General features: G+C 41.6%; 1 protein-coding gene across 2 annotated transcripts in view; it reads left to right on the forward strand.

Moving 5' to 3' along the window:
* Window positions 1-14,403: 14,403 nt before the first annotated feature.
* The window catches only part of ITGB6 (integrin subunit beta 6), a 70,145-nt gene continuing 61,622 nt past the window's right edge, over window positions 14,404-22,926 (forward strand). The window contains exons 1-5 of one of the 2 annotated variants that reach the window (XM_027130263.1): window positions 14,404-14,527; window positions 14,636-14,711; window positions 15,459-15,538; window positions 18,123-18,327; window positions 18,941-19,187. In XM_027130263.1, coding sequence (XP_026986064.1) covers window positions 14,483-14,527; window positions 14,636-14,711; window positions 15,459-15,538; window positions 18,123-18,327; window positions 18,941-19,187 — 653 coding nt within the window. In that variant the 5' untranslated portion in view covers window positions 14,404-14,482. Of the gene's footprint in view, window positions 14,528-14,635; window positions 14,712-15,458; window positions 15,539-18,122; window positions 18,328-18,940; window positions 19,188-22,926 lie in introns of those variants that run through there. The other variant, XM_027130271.1, reaches the window with a different exon arrangement.

Consider the following 22,926-nt stretch of genomic DNA (forward strand, 5'->3'; position numbering starts at 1 on the left):
TGGGCTGCTTTCTACCTAATGGCTTCTGAATTCACGATACCTCTTCTTATCGATATCATCAGCACCTTTATTTTTTTCTATCCAATTCTTTGAAAAATAAAAGAGCCAAATTTACTTAATTTAACAAAATATTCAATTTGTTCCCCGAATGGGAATCAGTAGGTAGGGTAGGGATGTTATACCCACAATGAAGGTTGAATAAATGTTGAATTTAAGACGTATAGATCAATGCATTAATTATTTGCATACATTTCTTTAAAACTTTCTTCAAGAGCTTTTTGTTTTCCACCTTGGAATCATTGTTGGGACTCCTCTCTGGCCCCTCTCAAAACTCACGGTCTCTCTTAACCTTGGAGCTCAGGAGGATCTGGAAGTATTGGCCTAACCAACATCAATAGTAGTCAAAATTGACCACATAACTCCCAAATACTATACCTTATTCAGGTCATGCTTGTTTTACCTTTCACAGGGCCAACTTATACATTTAATTGGGTGATCCGAGAACAACTGTGTGGCCTGCATCTGTATATCTGATGTCTCAATCTCATTTCAGGGATAAAGGGATGGAGAACATTTCAGTGGATTTTTGAAGGTCTAGAAAAAGGGTCTTCAGCCAGCATGACTAGTTTCCTTTCCTTCCTTAGGGGTTCTGAACTTTTTCGGTCTGACATGAACCTCTTTGACTATCTAATAAAACCTATGGACCCCTTTTCAGAAGAAAAATGTCTGAAATAAAATACATACAATTAGAAAGAAAGCCAATTAGATTGAAAAATAGCTATCAAAATACTGAAAAACAAATTTTTGTTATAGTAACACATATACCTCTTTATTAACACTTTATCAAAGCCCAGTGGCAGGTCTAGTGACTACTGTGATTTGGACACAATGATAAGTGTTGACAACATTCAAAGATACCTGCAACAACTATAAAGTGATATGAAAAATAGGTGTGATTCCTCTTGGTGAGAATTACAGGTACTGCTAATGACAGTGGTTTCTTGTCTACATTTATAATGAAGGAAATGTTTAATTTCAGTTTGTGATAGTGCAAACGACACAACTCATTTCCCCTTCCAAGGTCATGGACCTCCCCCCCCCCCCCGGCAAAGGTACTGTTAAAAGATAGACCTCAGGAGAAGAACACATATATTAAAGAATTGTTTCTAAGTAAAACATAAGTTATCAGTGCTCATGGGAGATCATCTGGATGCTTACTCAGCAATGTGGAGGTGACCCACCGTCGCTCTGGGAAGCTGCTCTGTAACTAGCACCGAGCATCATGCCTTACCCAGGGTAGATGCTCAGTACGAATCTAGGGACTGACTGAAGAAAGGGTCGGAGAGACAATGGAGTGGGGTTGGACTTGGCTTTCTAAAGGCCCTTCCTGCTGCCCTAACATTCTGAGACTGTGGCTCTCTGACAAATGCAGAAGGAATTCAGCAAAGCCAGCTCGGAGCCCTGTGGCTGCCAGAAGTGACCGCAGGAGACAGTGCAGGCGGGGGGTGGGTGGAGAAGCAACGCAATGCAGTGGGGTTGGAGTGAGTTGTAACTCTGTCCCCAAGATAAAGATCTAGATCAGAAAGTGGGGTTGCTGCATGCAATGACTGCAGAGGGTAACCAAAGGGCAGAGAAACAGCTGAGACTTTCCAGCTGTTTTTTCTGCTGCATGTCTATCAGCCTGGGCAACGGACAGGAAATTCATTCATCAGCACCCTGGCTCGTAATTCTCTTGAAGAGGAGATCATTTATAAGCTTAAAGTCCTTCAGTGTTTCTGACAAGTGTCATTAGCTAAAAAGGATGCCCCTCACTCCTTAGCACATAGAAAACGTATACGAAAGGCTGAATTCAACCTTGTGAAGTTCCTGGCAGGGCTATATGTTAGAAACTAAGAAGACCACAATATGAAGCAATTATTAAGGATAATAATAGTCATATAAACTAGACATAGATGAGTGAATTTATTTCAGTTGAGACATTTACCTAAGTTAACACTTTTGTAATGGGGGCCTCATATTGTGCAAAAGAGTAATAATAAAAAGGGCGGCTGTGTTTGAAACATGTCTAAGCCAGCATCAGGTATCTAATGTAATTTTATCTCATTTCATCCTCACAACAACGCTGTGTGCATTATCGGCTCCTATAGCGGTTTGAATGGTGGTCCCATCAAAAGATATGTCCACCAGAAACTGTGATCTTATTTGGAAAAGGGTCTTTGCAGATGTAATTAAGTGAAGGATTTTGAGATGAGATTATCTTGGATTATTGGGTGGGCCCTAAATCCAATGACAAGCGTCTTCATAAGAAGAGGAAAAGACACAGAGAAGGAGAACACACAGAGGAGAAGGTCGTGTGAAGAGAAGGCATAGGAGTGATGAGTCTACAAGTCAAGAAATGCCAAGGGTTGCTGGCAGCCACCAGAAGCGACGAGAGAAGCATGGAACGGACTTTCCCTCAGAGCCTCCAGAAGGAAGCAACCCTGCCAACGCCTTGATTTTGGACTTCTGACCTTTTGAACTGTGAGAGAATAAATTTCAGTTGTTTTAAGCCACCTGACTTCCTCCAGAATCTATCTACTCAAGGCTCTGAGAATCAGGGAGCTATTGTCCTATTACTGAAAACTGTCCACGTGACTATGGCCAGTCCCAGACTAGGGACACCTGGATCAGGTATGCTCACCTCTCTGCTGCCTGAGCTGACAAATAACTTAAGAAATTCGTGCTGAAATAATACTACTAGGGTAACAATAGACAAAGGATAACCACATGCCTGGAGTCAGACTGCCTAGATTTGAGGCCAACTTTTCCACTTAGTAACTATGAGACCATGGGTAAGTTATTCAGCCTCTCTCTGGGCCACATTTTTTCCTTTTGTATGATGGAGAGAATTCAAGAGGAGCCTGAGGAGACGTGACAACAGATGTGATGTGGTTTTCTGGATGGGATTTTTTTTTTTTTCAGATTCTTTTTCATTACAGGTTATTACAAGATATTGAATATAGTTCCCTGTGCTATACAGTAGGTCCCTGTTTTTTATTCATAGATTGGATTCTTCAATCAAAAAAGGACATTAAGTAAAAACTAAGGAAATTTAAATAAAGTTTGGACTTCAGATAATAATAATGTATTGGTTTATTAACTGTAACAAATGTACTATACTAATGTAAGATGTTACTAATAGGGAAAAAGAGAGAAGACTGGTGTGAGGTATATGGGAACTCGCCGTACTAATCTAAAACTCTTCTAAAATATTAAATTAAATTAAATTAAAAGTAAATATTATTTTTTAAATGGGGAAAATTTCAGTACCTCACAGTGCGATAAAGATTTAGAACAGTGCTTGGCACATCGTAAGAGCCATCGTTAGCAATTATTGTTTTACAGTGAGTATCAAGACCGAGGAATTAGTATTTGCAGTGTTCCATGAAATAGGCTAAATAATTTTTTTTAAAGTTAAGATGATGCTATATTTTTTAGATGCTATATATATATTTTTATAAATCAAGAACCTTTATTAAACAAACTTTTTAAAAAATTTATTTTATTTATTTATTTTTCCTGCATTGGGTCTTCATTGCTGCACACGGGCTTTCTCTAGTCGCAGAGAGTGGAGGCTACTCTTCCATGTGGTGCGCGGACTTCTCATTGCTTCTCTTGTTGCAGAGCACGGGCTCTAGGCGCACGGGCTTCAGTAGTTGTGGCATGTGGGCTCAGTAGTTGTGGCATGCAGCTCAGTAGTTGTGGCTCACGGGCTCTAGAGAGCAGGCTCAGTAGTTGTGGTGCACGGGCTCTAGAGCACAGTCTCAGTAGTTGTGGTGCACAGGCTCAGTTGCTCTGCAGCATGCGGGATATTCCCGGCCCAGGGATCGAACCCATATCCCCTGCATTCGCAGGCCGATTCTTAACCACTGCACCACCAGGGAAGTCCTAGATGCTATATTTTGATGCTATATTTTTAGGGTAAGTTTGTCCAAAATCTGCTACTAGGTTAAATTTTTTTTAACACCTACATTGTATTTTACCTTCTTTTTTGGCAAATCAAGCAGAATGAGTTACAATGACTCTGCTATTTTGACATTCCACAAGGTAGACAAATTATGTTTCTTATATATTCACTTAGATTCCCATCTCAATGAGAGAATAGCACTTTTATTGTTAAAGAAGGACATGAAACTGACCATTGTACGAAGAGAGGTTTTTCAGGAGAATGATGACATCAAGAGCAGAGATCCAGACTCAAGCAGACTGTTCCCACCTTGCCTGAAGCCGTGTGTCCTAAGACCCTGAGAAAGCAGGAAAGAAACAGATTTGTAACAAATTGTCGCACGCTTTCTCACCTGAAGAGAAGCTTCCTACCCAAAGGAGAGGATGCTGTCGTCTTAAGGGAACTGCTCTTCTAGACCTTCTGCAAGCAAGATGGGTTTGTTGACAGACAGACAGATGAGAGCTTGAAGATGAGCTCAACAGCTCAAAAAGGAATAGGCAAAGGGTTGACTCATGCAGCAATGGGGTGCCCTCTGCCCAGGGGAGAGTGTATCATAGGACAGCAACATACAGAGGTGCTTGAAATCCTTTTCACAAGGGAAGCTAGCCTAGCTTAAGACTGTAATGTTTGGGCTTTTAAGTAATCAAGGTCAAGACCTGGGTATGAGTTTAGCGACGAGTCATCACTACTCCAAGTACTTCATCTGAACTATCATCTAAACGGAACTGCCCTCTGGACTTCCCTCAGAAAAAAGAATTTTCTCCAAGAAGATCCATCTTGAAAGGTCTTTGAATTGGATAATGCATTCACAATGCAGCAGGAAACAAATGAATTCACATCAGGATTTTCTGAAGAAATCTGGCTACAATTTTTTTTTTTACAATTTTTTAATTGATTCTGGGTCTCCTTGACAGCAGGATAGGTAAAATTTCATAAAACTTTCAGTACATCTGTACTCTCTTCAAGCACCCCTGAAACCATATCAGGTAGAAATGCTAATAAGTACATGGAGGAAAAAAGGCTTACTTTTTGTTTAATTGTTAAACAAAGGTAAGCCATTTTCTTCACTGTGGGGCTTCTTAGGGTGTTTAATAGATGAGTGTGTATCGCCAATTTCTAATAGGGGAGATTTAATAGTCTATATTAACTAAACTATCAGAACATTTCACTTTTAGGGCAAGGCGTACAGTTTGGGAAATAATATTGCTACATGATTATTATCTAAAGTCCATACTTTATTCAGTGCTCTTCCTCTAGGGACATACATAAAAATAAGTCATTCTGTAGGTTAACATTTAAGTCCTGTCTTCCTCACCCTTGATTGCCTGAAGTTTAGGCTCCAAACCATTTCTATAGATTATACCATGCAGCAAACGGCCAGTCATCCACCAAGGTCTGGACTGAGACCAGGGCTCACAGCTGCATTTTCCATGCTATTGGACACGACTCTACGGGTTTCCAAGATACCATAACTTCATCCATGTGTAAGGAATATTTGCCCCCCAGACCTCCCCAAATATATGCAACTAACAGCAGTTTTCTCCTGCCAAAATTTTTCACTATATGTGTTTGGGTTGGAACTTTAAAACTTTGAACTCGATATGAATAAAATTCTTTTTTTTTTTTTTGGCTGCATTGGGTCAGTTGTGGCATGCGGGATCTTTTCCTTGTGACGCAAGTTCTTCGTTGCGGCGAGCTGGCTTCTCTCTAGTTGTGGTGTGTGGGTTTTCCCTCTCTAGTTGTGGCACACAGGCTCCAGGGTGCACGGGCTCTCTAGTTGATGTGCACGAGCTCACTAGTTGTGGCGCATGAACTTAGCTACCCCCGGCATGTGGGATCTTAGTTCCCTGACCAGGGATTGAACCCACATCCCCCGCATTGCAAGGCGGATTGTTTACCACTGGACCACCAGGGAAGTCCCCAGAAAATTCTTAATGAATGTTGAAACTACGGTTGAGCCATTCGCTGCACCAAGCACGGGTTGAAACCCTGTCACTCTCCCGTCACTGACATCTGGAAGGGCCATCTGCAAACACAGCTTCACCCAGAGTGGTGCTGAGACGACAGGTCGCAGGACAGGCGGGCGGCTGTCATACTCCCTCAAACTAGCCTCTCACATCTGACAGCTCATTGGAGCCACTTTTTGTCTGAAAGTAATTACACCCAGCAATATATAGATTCATTGCTTCTGTTGTATAAAAATCCAACTTACCTTTTAATTAGACGCCAGCAGAGTTTGCTTTTAAAGGTTTTTCTTCTTTCACCTCTTCTAATCCGGTTAATTTTGAATAGTTTTTTAGAATAATTTACTGTTTGGTCTTTTTAACGATTAGGGTGTTTGCGTCACACTCAGTCCTTTTCCCTATCCGATTTTTATAAACGTACTGATAGGATTCAGTGAGTGGGCATCAGCCACAATCAGAGAGGTCCCTAAAATGGCAGTTGAAATAAACCATCCATGGACCTCCTCAAGGATATTCCTCAGACGTCATCATTGGTCACCATTTCCCCCAGCTTTTTAAAGAATAACAAGCTTCTTTAGTGTTGCGGCTTCATAAACTGCCTCTTTAAGGTGAAAAGAAGTCTGAAATCCTACTTTGCAAGATTCTTTTTTTAATGTATAATATGTCCATCTCACCTGCCTTCCTACAGTGGCCTAATGAGGAATATGTTTTGTTTTGTTTTGTTTGCGCTACGCGGGCCTCTCACCGCTGTGGCCTCTCCCGCTGCGGAGCACAGGCTCCGGACGCGCAGGCTCAGCGGCCATGGCTCACGGGCTCAGCCGCTCCGCGGCATGTGGGATCTTCCCGGACCGGGGCACGAACCCGTGTCCCCTGCATCGGCAGGCGGACTCTCAACCACTGTGCCACCAGGGAAGCCCCAGGAATATGTTTTTTTTTTAATCTGTTAGGACAGACTCTTTTGCTACTGAAGCTGACCCCAGTAGTCTACCTGTGCAGCCAGAGAGGGCTGCAGGACCACAGGGATACTGCAGGTTTTCTTTTGTTCTCGCAAACCAAGTCACAGTGAATTCCAGAATAGAAGATGCCAGCTAATCACACTTTCACTGGACTGAAGGAAGGCTGACAACACAAGCGTGTAGACGGTCTCACCCTAGAGCATTTCCTGCGTAGTTCTGGCCTTTGCTGTTCTGCCACAGAGCACCTTTTGCACGATTATCATTTCATGGGTTATGAGAGTTGACTAGAGCTCACTGTGACTCTTTTGATGGGCATGGACTAGACCACGTGTCTCTGACACACCTGGAGAAACCTGCTGTGATGGTGGGGTTGCCACGTGGGAGCCTCCATTACTCTTGGAGTCATCCTTGAGCCCCCGCTTTCTCTCCTTCCCTACAAGCAATCCATTTGTAAATCCTGTCTGCCCTGGGAGTATATCCAGAAACCAATCACTTCTCACAACCTTCCTCGTCCAAGCCTTCGTCTTTGGCCTCAAAAGTTGAAATGGCCTCTGATAGGTCTCCCTGCTTTATCCTTGCTGCTTCTAGAGTCTCCTCAGAGGGGTCCTTTCAAAACATAAGCTATATCATCAGCCACTGAAACCCCATAAAAACTTCCCTTCACACTCAGAATACAAATCCAGAGTCCTGACCGTGGCCCACGGGGCTCTGGTGACAGCTCTTCACTGTCCCTGTGCCTCTCTGGCTGGTCCCCTGTTACCTCCTTGTGATCACCCGTCACTCCTCTCCAGTCTCACCGGCCACCTTGCCTTGCTTGTCCCCAGACACTCCTGCCAGGGGGGCCTTGTACTCATGTCACCTGATCAGAGGCTTCCCTGGCCACCACACCCTGCTCACTCTCTGACCTCTTACCATTCTTTGTTTTGTGCAGCACAGATCACCATCTGACATCTTTATTTGTTTGGGTGTCTACTGTCTGTCTCTCCTACAGGAACACAAGCTCCACGAGGCAGAGACCTTGGTAGTTTTAATCAACAGTGTGTTCCCAGAACAGTGCCTGGCAAGTAGTAGGATCTCAGTAGATACTTCCTGAATGAGTGAGTGAGTGAATGAATGAATGAAGAATCAGAGCTTATTTTTGCTAATAATGTCCACCCCATGGCAACCCCAGACGTAAGAGATGGTGCTCATCAGAAAAAAAAGAAAAACTTTGCTTAAAACGAAGGAATCCTAACGTCGGGTTAGACCGCTAGAGTTATCTTTTGAAAGGAAAAGAGAAAGAGTGCTCAGCAGTTTTGCAAGCTGTGAATGAGTGAATTACTCTGCAATCAACGTTTCCGTCTGTTCACATGGACTTCCTGCCATGACGTACCATTTGCTTCATAGATGGGGAAACGGGCAACGAAGAGAGAGTCGTTCTGAGAGTCAAAGCCGATTAAACTCATATTCTCTGATATTTTATGGAAAATCTCATCTGTGGATTTATTCCACAGCTCAAAGACAGAAGGAGCTCAGTTCTTTTAGGATTTCAAAATAAGTTCCCTAACAATTTCCTTGAGTGCTTTTCCCAAGCAGGTCTGACGTACAAGATTGGCATCAGACTTGCCGAGGGAGAACCGTCCTCCTTTTCCTAGTAGGTGACTGACTCCTGCGCTCCAGCGTGAGGTGCAGGGTGGCTGCCACCGGAGGCCCAGGAGTTAATCAATCCGGAGTCATCGCCGGCCCACAGGAAATGCCGGCCACCGCCCTCTCCTGGACAGAAGGCCGGGCCCAGCGCTGTCACCCTCCCCTGAAGGGCAACAGGTTTTGTTTCCTTTGCTTTTAAGTGATTTTACGGATGTAAATCAAAGGAGGAATAAGAAAAATGTTGTACAATCGAGGACCACATTTCTGTCTCGTTTTTGGTGGTGAATGACCCACAGGATGAACAACAAGCAAACCAAAGAGGAGACAGCTGGATACAGAGCTGGAACGAGGGGTCTAGAGATGGAGAGACAGACTTATCTAAATGTTCCTTGGGGAATTTAATTTCTTGCTGACAGCTGCTTTAGGATTCTCCAAATATCTCTTATGTACCAGGAGGCAGTTTGCACGGTGATGTGGAGCTCGGACTTGGGGGAGAAATCCGTCTCCAGGGCTCTGCTGCCTGAGCAGCGTTGCAACGGTGGGCAAGTTCCATAGCTTCTCCTGCCTCAGTTTCCTCATCTGGTAAATGGAGGTCAAACAGTTCCTACTTCTGAGGGGTATTGTGAGAATGAAATAGGTCAACACTAGGAAAATATTGAACAACACCTGACACGAAGGAAGTGCCCAATAAAGCTATCTACGATAAACACAAATCCTGAGTGAAGTCAGATGGGGATTTACCATAAACAGACGGAGCCTCAGACCCAGCCCCTAGCTTGCCCAGGTGCCTGGGAGCTGCAGGTGGCTCCAGGTGGGGATGGGAAGCCAGATTGCCACTAGGAAGCATGTCTGGGTAAGCATTTCTGGTTAATTTACCTAATGTGATATCAAGAAGAAAGGGCCTGGAATCTCTAAGGCCTCAGTAATTTGTTGTCATGGTTTTGTTTTATTTTTCCCTCTCTCTCTTTCTCACTTTAAATAAATATACACTTTTATATCCAATTTATTTCCCATTTGCATTCCTTTTCTTAAACAGGGTCCCCCAAGTTATACAATCTTCAGGCCCTACCCAATCTGGATTCATTCCAGAATGGTATAATTAAATCTTCACCATAATCCTGCAAAGTGGATATTATCACTATTTCACAGACTAGAAACTAAAGTGCCGAGAGATACGTGCTATCCCCAAGGACATACAGTAGGAGTAGACTCAGATACTGTACACCAATATTCATAGCAGCATTATTCACAATAGTCAAAAGGTGAAAACACCCCAAATGTCCAGCGACAGATGAATGATAAATAAAATGTGGTATATCCACACAATGGAATATTGTTCAGCCTTAAAAAGGAATGGAATTCTGCGACAAGCTACAATGTAGATAAACTTTGAAAACATTATGCTAAGGGAAATAAGACAAACAAAAAAGGCTTCATTGTATGATTCCACTTATATGAAGTACCTAGAACACTCAAATTTATAGAGACAGAAAGTAGAATGAATGGTAGTTTCCGGGGGATAGGGGGTGGGGGAAATGAGAACTTATTGCTTAATGGATACAGAGCTTTGGTTTGGAATGATGAAAAATTTCCAGAGATGGACAGTGAAGGTTGCACAACAATGTAAATGTACTTGATGCCAATGAACGATACACTTGAAAACAGGTATAATGATAAATTTTATATTATGTATAGTTTATCAAATTAAAAAAAGTAAACTCCAGACTAGAATGTAAGTCCCAGGCCACAAAAAATTTCTCTAGCACTTAGCGTGTTGTGGGCATTACACACTAAGGTGACAGGAAACTGTTACACATCCTTCTTTATTTTCATTATTATTATTTTTTTTGCGGTACGCGGGCCTCTCACTGTCGTGGCCTCTCCCGTTGCGGAGCACAGGCTCCGGACATGCAGGCTCAGCGGCCTTGGCTCACGGGCCCAGCCGCTCCGCGGCATGTGGGATCTTCCCGGACTGGGGTATGAACCCGTGTCCCCTGCATCGGCAGGCGAACTCTCAACCACCGCGCCACCAGGGAAGCCCCGCACATCCTTCTTTAAAAGAATTTTTCTAAAGATCTTGAAATGTGAAATGAAGGTGTCCACTTCCAGATTCTGTGCCCCCCAAGTTACACACATCTGAGGTCAGCCATAGCATCCTGTGGACAGCCCGCCATGCAGTGTATCACAAACACAGTTACAGCAGTGCCAGACACAAAGGGATCGCATTCATTTCTACGTTTCCTTTCAGCTACTCACTATGAAATGCTTCATAGAAAGACAACTGGAGGGAGACTTGTCACTGGTACTTGAAAGAAAGCTGGTAACATAGCAAGGCCATCCCAAGAGCTGGCAGTCATCACTAAGGTCGCTACAGTTCAAATTGGCTCCCAGCCAGGTTTACTCAGTGTTTGCTCTCCCAGGAGTGTTTTCAGGTGCCCTGGGGCTGGCCCAGCTGACCCTAGATGGTTATTCTCTGATGTGAATGATGGGCTGGGTCCGGGAGAGACCCAAGCCAAATACAGTGAGTCAGATGGGTTCCTGAGGTCAGGGTTCCACTGAAGACAATCTCAGAAGCAGAAGGCAGCTGAAGAGAGGAGTGCAGGCAACGTGGCTTCCCTGGGCTGTGTGGTGCTCTGCTATTCCACCCACGCCTCAGCTCAGACGTCTTGGCCCCCAGATGGAGTCAGAGTCCCCGGCTGGGGCTCTGAGCATTTGGGATGGTAGGATTCTATCCTATGGGCCCAAGCAGCCTGTCTGAAAATCTAAATGGTGTGACTTAGGATCTCTCGATTTTAAGAAATACAGAGACACCCTCAACAACCCATAAGCAATGGGAATTTGTTCTAAGAATACACATTGTTCCAAGAGACAAGATCCTGGGGAAACCCAGGAAGGGCCGGGCCTCAGAAAGATCCAATCTGGAAGGGCATTTGGAATCATGGCAGCTGTCGGCCTGGGCCGTGTTCCTTCCCCTCGGCAAAGTAAGTCTGTGGGTCTAACTCTAGTGTTTTCCATTCATGTGACTCAGGGGCCCTTCTCGGCTGCTTTGACTAGTGATACGCTCAACCCACCCCCTTGTCTACTCATTATAGATTTCCTCTGCCTCGGGCTTCTGTCTCCTCGCAGCTGCCGATTCTTCCTAGCATGGACTCACTCCAGAGGTCTCACTTTTCCTTCCACCTGAGGTCCTCTCTCTGCCAGCTTCAGCTCCCATTATTGAAGCCCAGTTTTAGTCTGTATTTCCCAGTTTAAATTCCGTATATATACAGAAACAGAGGTAATTAATCTGGTTGGCTTGGCTAAGGGGACAGCGTTTTCCTTCGGGCGGGTTTATGCAGCGCTGGCCAGTTTATGGAACAAGTAGGGCTCCCTGCACCCCCAGGGGCATGGATGGGTACTTTCCAGGAGAGGGCACCAACACCACAGGAAGTATTCAGGAAGCCAGAATACTTCCCCTGCGCCGAATAACCTGCCATGGATTCTCCACGGTGGTGCCAAGATAAAAGCAGAGTGGATGGAGGTTTTCTTGTAGCGTTGTTCGACTGTATGTTCTCTTCAGTTCTGCCCCTGTCCTCCACCCTGCATTTTAAGTCTTTACTCAGCTTCCTCACAACGCAAGCAGGGGACGTCTTTCCTCTCTCCTATCTGCACTCACTGCGTGTCTTCTAAAACCATTTATTCATTTACACATCTGTTTACTCAATATTCATGGAGTTGCTGCTTTGGCACAGGTAAAATACTAGACAGCCAAGACAAAAAATGTATCCATTTAGCTGATGAATATTAATTGACCACTTACAAAGTCTGGCATTATGCGACTTGCTGGGAATAGAAAGATAACTGAGACACTGTCCCTGCCTGAGACATAGTAAAGAATTCAATAAATACTTGTTGAATAAATCAGTGCCTTAAAGAACTTCACAGTCTACTGGGGGGGAGAGGCAAGGATCTTGGCAACTACAAGCAAATTGGAAAGGGCCATCCTGGGGAAAGTCCACAGGAAGGGAAGCCTGGCGAGACCAAAAAGGTCTCCCTAAGGGCGTTGATGTCTGTACTGAGACCTGGACAAGAGCTGAGTCAGCCAAGTGAGAAGAATGAGGAAGAAGCACACGCCTCCAGACAGCACAAATGGCGTGTGCTCAGCCTTGGAGGTAGGGGAGGGAGTGCGCATCACAGGGGCTGTGACTGAGGACAGATAGGAAACAAAGCAGCACAACTAGGATTTTAGGGCTGGGGTGGAAGTCTGTACGTAGGCTAGTAAAACAACACACCCTTCCTACCCCTCTTTCCTCTTTTTTTTTTTTTTTGCGGTATGCGGGCCTCTCAGTGCTGTGGCCTCTTCCGCTGCGGAGCACAGGCTCCGGACGCGCAGGCCCATCGGCCACGGCTCACGGGCCCAGCCGCTCCGCGGCATGTGGGATCTTCCCAGACCAGGGCACGAACCCGTGTCCCCTGCATTGGCAGGCGGACTCTCAACCACTGCGCCACCAGGGAAGGCCCCCTCTTTCCTCTTGAACCCAGGTTTATCATTTTTCATAGCCCTTAGGACAGCCTGATTTTAAGAATCTGTCTGTTCCCCAGCCTAGAATATATACTTCACAGGCCAAGAGCTTGGCTTTGTTCACTGACATATCCTCTGCTTCTAGAAGAATACTTAACACAAAGTAGACGCTCAATAAATATTTATTGAATAATGGATGAATGAATGAATACATGAATGACAGCTAATACAGGATACCAGTATTAACCAGAGGTAATATGAGGGACACAGATATCTGTGCCTTAATCTTTCTTCTTCAACCTAAATCAACTGATTTCATATAACATATTTTTCTCCCAAAAGGTATCTTCTCAAGTCTTTAATAATTCTGGTTTCTCTCTGAAGGATTCTTGCCATGTTCTTGCAGATTCCTGTGTATGATGGAGTTCAAAATTGAACATAGCTTTCTGAGAAGAACCTGAGCAGACTATAATTAGTTTTCTCTCTTCACAAGTTTCACATGCTTGCCTAGAAATATACCTTTAAAAGATAATCTCCCAGGACATAAGCAAGCCACAAAGAAGCCTGTCTAAGGTCAAGCAGTTTGGAGAGCAACGAAATAAATATTTGTTTGCAGTATCTGCAAACCCCAAACACTGTCTGGAATATATTAGGAAAAATTCATAATCAAACTCCTGAAATTAGCCATAGATTGTTGTATTTTAAAGTGTCACTTTTCTGTTCAACAAATAAATATCTTCTATGTGCCAAGTAGTGAGCTGGGAGCAGGGACCGTACATGAGAAAGAGAACTTGGTCGCTATGTGGAGGAGAGGGATTCAGTATCTTGGACACCATTGTTTCTGTTTCCATTGTTATTGTCTGAGACTAATTTTGAAATATTATATTTTTTCTAATAATGCATTTAAATAGGAATTTTATACTTATGGAAAAATATCTTTCATCCAACTTAAAAAACAAGGGAACACAGTATTTTGCTTTCCCTAGACTGCCTTCTAAATTATAAAATAATGATTTTTATTTTTCAGAGTTCATCTCAATTCTCTGAAAGGATTTAACAATGGAACATAAAAATCTCAGGTATTTTCCTTTAGCTCATTTTTTAAACCCTCCTTATACATAACTTACATATTTGTGTTTTATTTATCATCTTTATTGTTTACATTAAATTATAATTATTTTAGAAACAACTTTAGATCATATTTCAATTGCTCTTTTGACATTTCATCGATCAATATTTTACTAAAGGTGTCAACTTTCTCTAGGATGCAGAGAGACTAATAGAATTTACACAAAAATTTCTACTGAATGAATTTTCCCCACCTTCTTGGTGATTGTACACCTGCCTTCCTTATAAGGAGAACAAGGAAGTAAATCATGCTGAAGTTGCTCTTAAGCACAGCTTTTCTTCTTTACCTGTCCAGGTAGCTTCTGTTTTCATTTCAGTCTTAATGAAAACTTTTTTATTTACATCTCAAGTTGCTTTTCAAAGCAGTGTAAGTAGTATTTACAATTTTACACTTCAAGAAAGAAAGACTTTTAACGATGTTCAGCTTTAGTCTTGTAATGTTGAAGGTAATTCATTTTTTAATCTGTCTGCACAGCGAGAACTGAAACGGATGGGGATTGAACTGCTTTGCCTGTTCTTTCTATTTCTAGGAAGGAATGATCACGTACAAGGTAAGACTTTAGCTCTCCAATATATTGCTTTCGTAGTGTGCTTGACAAACCTGCCGTGTGATTCAGAAACTAGATTAGAAGTCATTTTTTATTTGATCTGTTCAATTGCTCTTTTGCCATTGAACGAACACTTTAACAAATTACAGGCAGCCGCGAGGCTGTTCCCACAGCGAACGCTCCAGGCTTAAGATAAATAAATACAAAGGTTGCATGGGCACCTTAATGAGAGAATTAAACAGCACTACTGCACAAGAGGACTTCTTAATACTCTTGTGACAACCATTTTGGTAACTTTTCTAGCTACCTTATTATACAACAGGGCCTTCCACTTGAGAGTGATAACCTTGAGAGAGAAAAGGGACTTAATTTTTAAATAAAAATACAGTACATTTAAGAGAGAAGCGTTCTTTAATGGGTACGAATAATTTTTAAAAAGTTAAAGGGGGATGATACTGAATGAGGACGATAAATATGATGATCCTGTATTTGTGAACGTTAAGATATTTTCATATTTTAAGAAAAAAGAGCGTGATTATTTTTGGCTACTAAGACATGCCTGCTTTCAACGTGATAGATGTAAAATATGAAGTTTACTATGGATTGCTCTCGTCTTGAGGACTGATCTTTGAAGACTAAGAAATGAACTTTGGTATTGTTTTGTTCAAGTACCTTAAGAGCCGTAGATCTCGTGAATGGAGTGGCAGAGAGTGTGCTGAATCCCTTGTGTTTTGCTGGGTTTAAAAACAGGTGGCTGTTCCATGGGGGATGCAGAGACCTGTGAGGACTGCTTACTCATCGGACCTCAGTGTGCCTGGTGTTCTCAGGAGGTAAAACAAATGACCTCAGCCTGTGTGTAAAAAGTGCACTTACATTTACGGTAATTCCATCCTTGAGTGTTCTGATAGCTTCCTGCTTTCTCTAGGGTTATAGAAGTAAAACAGATCAGGAAAGGAAAATGTAAGCGTTTGTGATTCCAAGTGTCCTTCGTGTGATTACATTCAAAAGCAATTTGAGGACAGAGTGAATGTCAAAGTGTTCTGAAATATACGTAACTCAAGATTCTTTATTTAACCTGATGCCTCCTCTGATGTTAAAGCCATTTCTAATTGCTTACATGTAAAATGCTGAGGCTCTGGGTAACCAGAGATCATGAAGTTGATAATTTTCAAACATACATTTGATTTCAATATCATAGTTGTATTCCATCTGTGGACCAGCATCCCTTCTGAATCATTACTAGGATCTGAGGGAAGTGTTCTAGGCTTGGGGTAAACTTTACTGTTCAGACATTATCCAGTTCTTTTAAAAACTATGCGAGCTTGGTGACTCAGTACCGCACTGATGACAAAACCCGAAACAGACATTCCTTATCTGATCAAACTGAAAACTACGTGAAGGTAGCAGAAGGGGATTGGGGAATGTATAACAAGCCATCCAGAATCAGTGTCTCCTGTGACACGACTAGGCAAACTGTAAATGATTCCTGGTAAGAAGGAGCTGCCTTAGCTCTTTCTGGAATGAAAGCAGTTCTCTGCTGAATCTCATAAAGAGAATCTAAACACAAATCCAACCATACGAATGCCAAGTTCAGCAAGAATTGAGTAGCATGTTCAAGGGGAACAAACCTGGTCGCCTAACTCAGGTCCAGGCTGTCACTGTTAAAACCCACATTTCGGTTACATGTGTCCGTGGAGGCGCTCGCAGACCGGAGTACAGACACAGCTCACTCCCCCGCTATCGCCTCTGCTGAGGGGGCTCAAGCAGAAGGGCAGACAGTTATGCCATTTGGAGCTCACGTATCAAAAGAAGGTTTGGGAATATACAAAGAGCGAAAACCCCACATTTTTTGACATTGACTCTCTGAAGAAGTCAATGTTAGTTTCATGATAGAGACATAAAACAACAAATCAGTCTAACAAAATGCCCATCTCTAGAATTTTCACTTACGTGCTCCTTTAGCACTTATTGAAGAGAGGCTTTTAAGTTACTGTGGATAGCTTTGCTTGTGGATAATACTCCGTAGTCAAATTTTCATCAAATTTGAAGGCCAGATTATTCTGAGAGGTCACACTGGTATAACAAATAGTAGAAGTTAGAAGTAGTGATATCAGTAGAGACAGCTGGAGCAAAAAGTAAATTAGGCTTCTGCTTAGAGCAGATAGAAAATAGGTTCCAGGGTTAACACTGCCTATGACCTTTTGGCAGACAGAGTGATTATAGGGGGTAGCAGTGACACTGTGTTAAGAAGGATTCTGAGGTCTTGTCAAGCCATGGTTTGCTTTGGATGCATCATGGGAAGTTACAGAATTTGCTACCTCTCTCTAAGGCCTCAAATATACACATGCCTTGATGATAGATAACACATTATATTCTCAAAAAATCAATTTCCAAAGAAATGTAACTTTCTTAGCTGGTGAAACAGGAAGAGTGGCTTAGAATTCTGAATGAGGAAAAACAATATGAGCTTGGTTTGCTTCTCTCCAAGTATGAGAATCAACGGGCCCCAAGATCAACCTTGCCCAGAGCCTCAGCTACTCTAGAGCAGCCGTGGCTATTAGGTGAGATAGGTGTTTATCTCTCAACTGCATCTCTCTGTTCTGGGTGTTCCAGGGTTGGATGGCCACATTTCTGCCTGAAAACACTTCACCTCACTGCCTCCAGATACCCAGGTGGATCAGAGGGGAACTGGGAAACTCCCGAGTCCTACACAGAAAAGCAGTCTTTTACACAATTTCTCTTTCCCTTCCCTTCCCCACATCCAAATGTTGGAGAAATTTCTAAAAGATCTTAAACTGGAACACTTTAAGACCTTGAGTTTAAAGTCCCCAAGAGGTCAACTTTAGTGAAGTAATACTGTAATAGAAGGGTAAATATATCCATAAATTAAACTGGGACAGAGAGTAGATAGGGAGATGTCACAATCTTTGCCCTTTAGGAAGCCACAGAAAAAGCTCTTTGTCACTGGATTTGGTAATAGACACACTGAGAGTCTGGACAGTCCCAGGATTCCACAAACCTACAGGTTATCCTGAACAGATAATTCACATGATGATGTCAACTCTATGACCCAGCTATTTCAAGGATCTGGTCACAGCACAGGAGACGTTGTAAAGGAGTGAGCATTAAAAAAAAAAGAAAGAAAGAAAAGAAAAGAAAAGGAAAAAAGAAAAAAGAAAGCTGTTAAGTGAATTCTCCTGAATATAATTAAAGGAAATTCCAATTTTACTGGCAGAATTCTCTGGTTATTCTGCTATAACTTAAGACCTACAATCAATGTCAGGCATGTGGGGATATGGTATACTATGACAAGATGCCTAACTAGAAAGCAAGCAAAAAGTAAACATAAGAAATGTCTTCTTTTTTTGTCTTTATTGTCATCTTTTTCTCTTTATTGTTTTTTTTTTTTTTTAGAATTTTACCCATCTATCTGGAGTTGGAGAAAGGTGTGATACTCCAGCAAATCTTTTAGCTAAAGGATGTCAACTAACCTTCATCGAAAACCCTGTCTCCCAAGTAGAAATACTTATAAATAAGCCTCTCAGTGTAGGCAGACAGAAAAATAGTTCCAGCATCGTTCAGATTGCCCCTCAAAACTTGGCTCTTAAACTGAGACCAGGTATGTTATGATTTATACACTCACTGGCTCATGTAAATAAATCTAACATCACATGTCGTAATACTGTTATTCCATTAATACACCTTGTACCATATTACATATCATTGTTTGTGATGACTCAGATTTCCCATTCTTAAGGAAATAGAGAGTTGCTAGGCTAACACTTTTCTTTATTCACATTGGTCACTTTGCACTCCAAATGTGTTACCAAAAAGAGCCTTATCTAATAGTAACCATCTGAATTACTCAAATGTTGCTAAGGCTTACCTCACATTTCTTCAAGGGTTGTAATGTAGCTTTAAACTCCTCTTTATTTTCTTCTTTTCTAAACCCACACACACAAAAAAAAAATTCAGCTTATCTTCCATCTAAATGGATGCTAGTTCTCCCAAGGAGATATAAAATATCCTAACTTTCACCTCCTTCAGTTACTCTAAATTCACTGCTGAAAGATTTTCATGGGTGTGTTCATTTATAAACTTTACCACACAGTGTATGAATTTGTAAGTATCTTCAGTAAGTTCTTATTGAAATGAAACAGCCAGGGATTGCCTAGTCACAAAGAAGTCTCCATGTGTTTTTATGATTTGCTTTTCTTGCGGGGGTGTCGCAGGCAGTGAACAGACTCTGCAAGTTCAAGTTCGCCAGACCGAGGATTACCCGGTGGACTTGTATTACCTCATGGACCTCTCGGCCTCCATGGATGATGACCTCAACACAATCAAAGAGCTAGGCTCCCTGCTTTCCAAGGAGATGTCTAAATTAACCAGCAACTTTAGACTGGGCTTCGGCTCTTTTGTAGAAAAACCCATCTCCCCTTTTATGAAAACAACACCAGAAGAAATCGCCAACCCTTGCAGGTAAGTAAATGATTTTCTGCCATCTTTGAACACTGATTTCCTGTAGAGCTGGCCCTGCTCTGAGCTGTAGGAGCTTGCTAAGTGCCTGGCAGTTCCCTCCCATCCGGTTGGATCTCTGCAGCTCTCAGTTGCCTAGGTTTTCAGAGCCAAGGGGAAGTCAACTTAATACCTGGTTCTAGCTTGGGTCCTCACAGCATCTGCAGCATCTGTCTCACTGCGGAGGTCAGTCTGTGACAAATTTGGCTTTGTGCTCTGCAGACAAGCGGACCAAGTCTTTCACTGCAGGTTCCACTGGGCTGAGCCCTTCCCCAGCCCCTCAGAGGCCTTCTATCCTCAATGACCACCACTCTCTGAGGCTATTTGACAGTAACCCACACTTTCTCAGAGTATATGTCTCCACTCCAATGATTGCAGCCAAAATAACAGCTTTTGTAGCTACCTCTGATATACTTCGGGAGATGTGAATTTCTCTTATCACTTGGAAAAGCCCTTTGTAGCCTTCACTGTTGTCAAATTCATTAGGAAATTAAGCAATGACTCCATTATAATATGCTCTGATCGGCTACTAAAACCATGTATTATCCAGGTGATGATCAAGGGCAAGTTGCTTTGAGATGACTTACCTGTACATATCAATGACATGGTCAAAATAAAATTATTTGATATCCTTCTATTGAAAAAGAGCTTCCATTTGCTCTGTGCCAGACCCTATGCTAAAGATTTTACATAGATGACCTCATTCAATCTTCATAATAGCTTCAGGTCAAAGCAGGCTTCATCATCCCTACACTCAGAGGAAGTAACAGAGGCTCTGAGAGGTTAGTAATTTGCCTGAGGCCACCTAACTAATCAGTGATCTGTACCAAGATCTGGGCTTGTCCAAAGCCAAGCCCTTTACTCCTATAAATATAGTATACACGTGAAATGGCTTTCCAAACGTACACTGACTTTGAACACTAGTATACACCCAAGGAATCAATCTCTATAGAAGACAGTTTTTATAGTATCGTTTTAAGACATTTCAATGCGGTTCCCAACTAGAATCTGACAGCAAAAAGAAAAAATATATATATATATATACATATATATATATATATATTTTTTTTTTTTTTTTGTTTTTTTTTGCGGTACGCAGGCCTCTCACTGTTGTGGCCTCTCCCGTTGCGGAGCACAGGCTCCGGACGCGCAGGCTCAGCGGCCGTGGCTCACGGGCCTAGCCACTCTGCGGCATGTGGGATCTTCCCAGACCAGGGCACGAACCCGTGTCCCCTGCATCGGCAGGCGGACTCTCAACCACTGCGCCACCAGGGAAGCCCAAAAAATATTTTGACCTTGAAAAGAATTCATCACTGATTGCAACTCTTAGGAATTGTGTTTGGTTGCAAATATCAGAGATAATATCTGTTCCCAACCCCCCTTCTTGAGGTATAATTGACAGGTACTAAAATACACACAGTAGAAATGTTCAGTTTCATGAGTTTTGACAGTTGAATATACCAATGTAAGCACCACTTAAAACATGACATAGAACATTTCCATCACCACACAAAGTTTCCTTATGCACCATTACAGTCAGTTCTGCTTCCCCAGAGGCAACCACTTTCTGATTTCTATCAGTTAGATTGGTTTTGCCTATTCTTGGATTTCATATGAATGGAAAAAATGGTATATACCTTTTGTGCCTAGCTCTTTTGCTCAACATAATGTTTTCGAGATTCTTCCCTGATTTTGTGTTCACCAGTAGTTTGTTCCTTTTTGTTTTAATAGTCCCTTGTATGAATTTATTATACTACACTTTATTTATTCATCTATTGATGGACATTTGGGTTGTTTCCCAATTTCTGGTGATCATGAAAAAATACTGCTATGATCATTTGCATATAAGTCTTTGTGTGGATGTATGTTTTTGTTTCTCTTGCATAGATACCTAGAATTAGAATTGCTGAATTGTATGATAAGTATAGTTTTAATTTTTTTAAGAAACCATCAAATTGTTTTCCAAAGTGCATGTACCATTCTGCATTTCCATCAGCAATGTGTGAGGGTTGCATTTATTTCAAATCCTTGTTAATACTTGGTAATTTCAGTCTTTTTAGTTTTAACCATTCTAATAGGTGTGTATCTCATTGTAGCTTTACTTTGCATTTCTCTAATGACAAATGATGTGGAACATCTTTTCATGTATTTTTTTCCCATTCTCATATCTTATTTTGTGAAGTATCTTTTCAAATATTTTTCCTATTTTTAAAAATTAGATTTTCTTCTTAATATTGTATTGTATAGGTTCTTTGTATATTTGGACAAAAGTTCTTTGTCAAATATATTTTGCAGATATATCCTCCCAGGCAGTGGATTGTATTTTTATTTTTCTATCAATGTCTTTGGTCAAGCAAGTTTTTAATTTCGATGAAGTCCAGTTAATCAATTTTTAGCTTTATGATTAGTGTATTTTTTTGTCCTGAGACATCTTTGCCTATCCTAATGTCTCAAAGATTCCTCCTCTGTTTTCTTCTAGAAGCTTTGTGGTTGAAGCTTTTACACTTAGGTCTATGATCTCAAATTAGCGTTTCTGTTTGGAATGAGGAAAATGTCTAGGTCTATCTTTTGTTTACATGCAACTATCCAATTGTTTCAGCACTATTTGTTAAGCAGGATTTTCCTTTCCCCATTGAATTATCTTGATGCCTTTGTTAAAAAGCAATTGACTGTATGTGTGTCTAATTCTGGACGTTCTATTCTGTTCCATTGATCCCTTGAATACACCCATGTTACCAGGTAACCATTCATCTGCTCACTCATAATGTCACCTTAGGGAAACCGCTTCACTTCTCAGAGCTTTAGTTTGGAATAATAATACCGATCACACAGAGGGGTTGTAAGGAGTGGGTGAGGTAATGAAAGGAAGCATTTGATATTGGGCTTGACCATGAAGCTCTCAGTAGGTGGTAGCTACTATCAACACCAACAGAGTGGGGTAAAGGGAGGCCAGAGCACTGCCCAGGGTTCGGTGAACGGGAACCCAAAGGAGGATCACATATTTGAGCTCTTGAAAGGTCAGCATCTTCCTATTTCATAGAGGTTTTTCTTTTATTCTTGTTGGCAAAATTTACCATTAGCTAAAGTTATAAATAATGAGTTCTTTTTTGCTGCAACATTATATGTTTTCCTTTCTAATCACGCCCTTAATTCTCCCAGTTTCTCTGTCCAGATTCCACTCGCCACACATTTACACACCAAGAACCCAAACACCAAACACAGAAGTCAATCCTTTGATCAATTCAAACCTTATAATTATGGAATAAAATGTTCTTTAGTACAAAGGCAATGAGAGGTAAGAGAAAAGAGCATGGCGTTTTCCAGACCTGGGCTTAAATCATAACCTTGGAGCTCCCATCTCTTCATTTATAAATGAGGATAATAATATTCACTTCCTGGGCTAATCATGAGAGCTGAATAGGCTCAGAACATAACAGACATTCAAAACCAGTTTTAATTTTTTTTCTCTCATTAACACTTATTTTCTCTAGTTATTTTTGTCTAATGGTCCTCAGACTTTTAGATCTCAGGACTCTCTTACACTCTTAAAAATTAAGACGTCCAAAAGAGCTTTATATCTATCAATATTCAGTGTCTTAGAATGTAAAACTAAGAAAATATAAAAATAATTATTTATCAATTTATTTAATAATTACAATGAAAAATACACTGCATATTACTATAATAACACACCTTTAGGAAT

This window comes from Aethalodelphis obliquidens, unplaced genomic scaffold, assembly GCF_003676395.1.
Source record: "Aethalodelphis obliquidens isolate GAN/ISIS:26980383/991018 unplaced genomic scaffold, ASM367639v1 scaffold2, whole genome shotgun sequence".
NCBI classification, from domain to species: domain Eukaryota; kingdom Metazoa; phylum Chordata; class Mammalia; order Artiodactyla; family Delphinidae; genus Aethalodelphis; species Aethalodelphis obliquidens.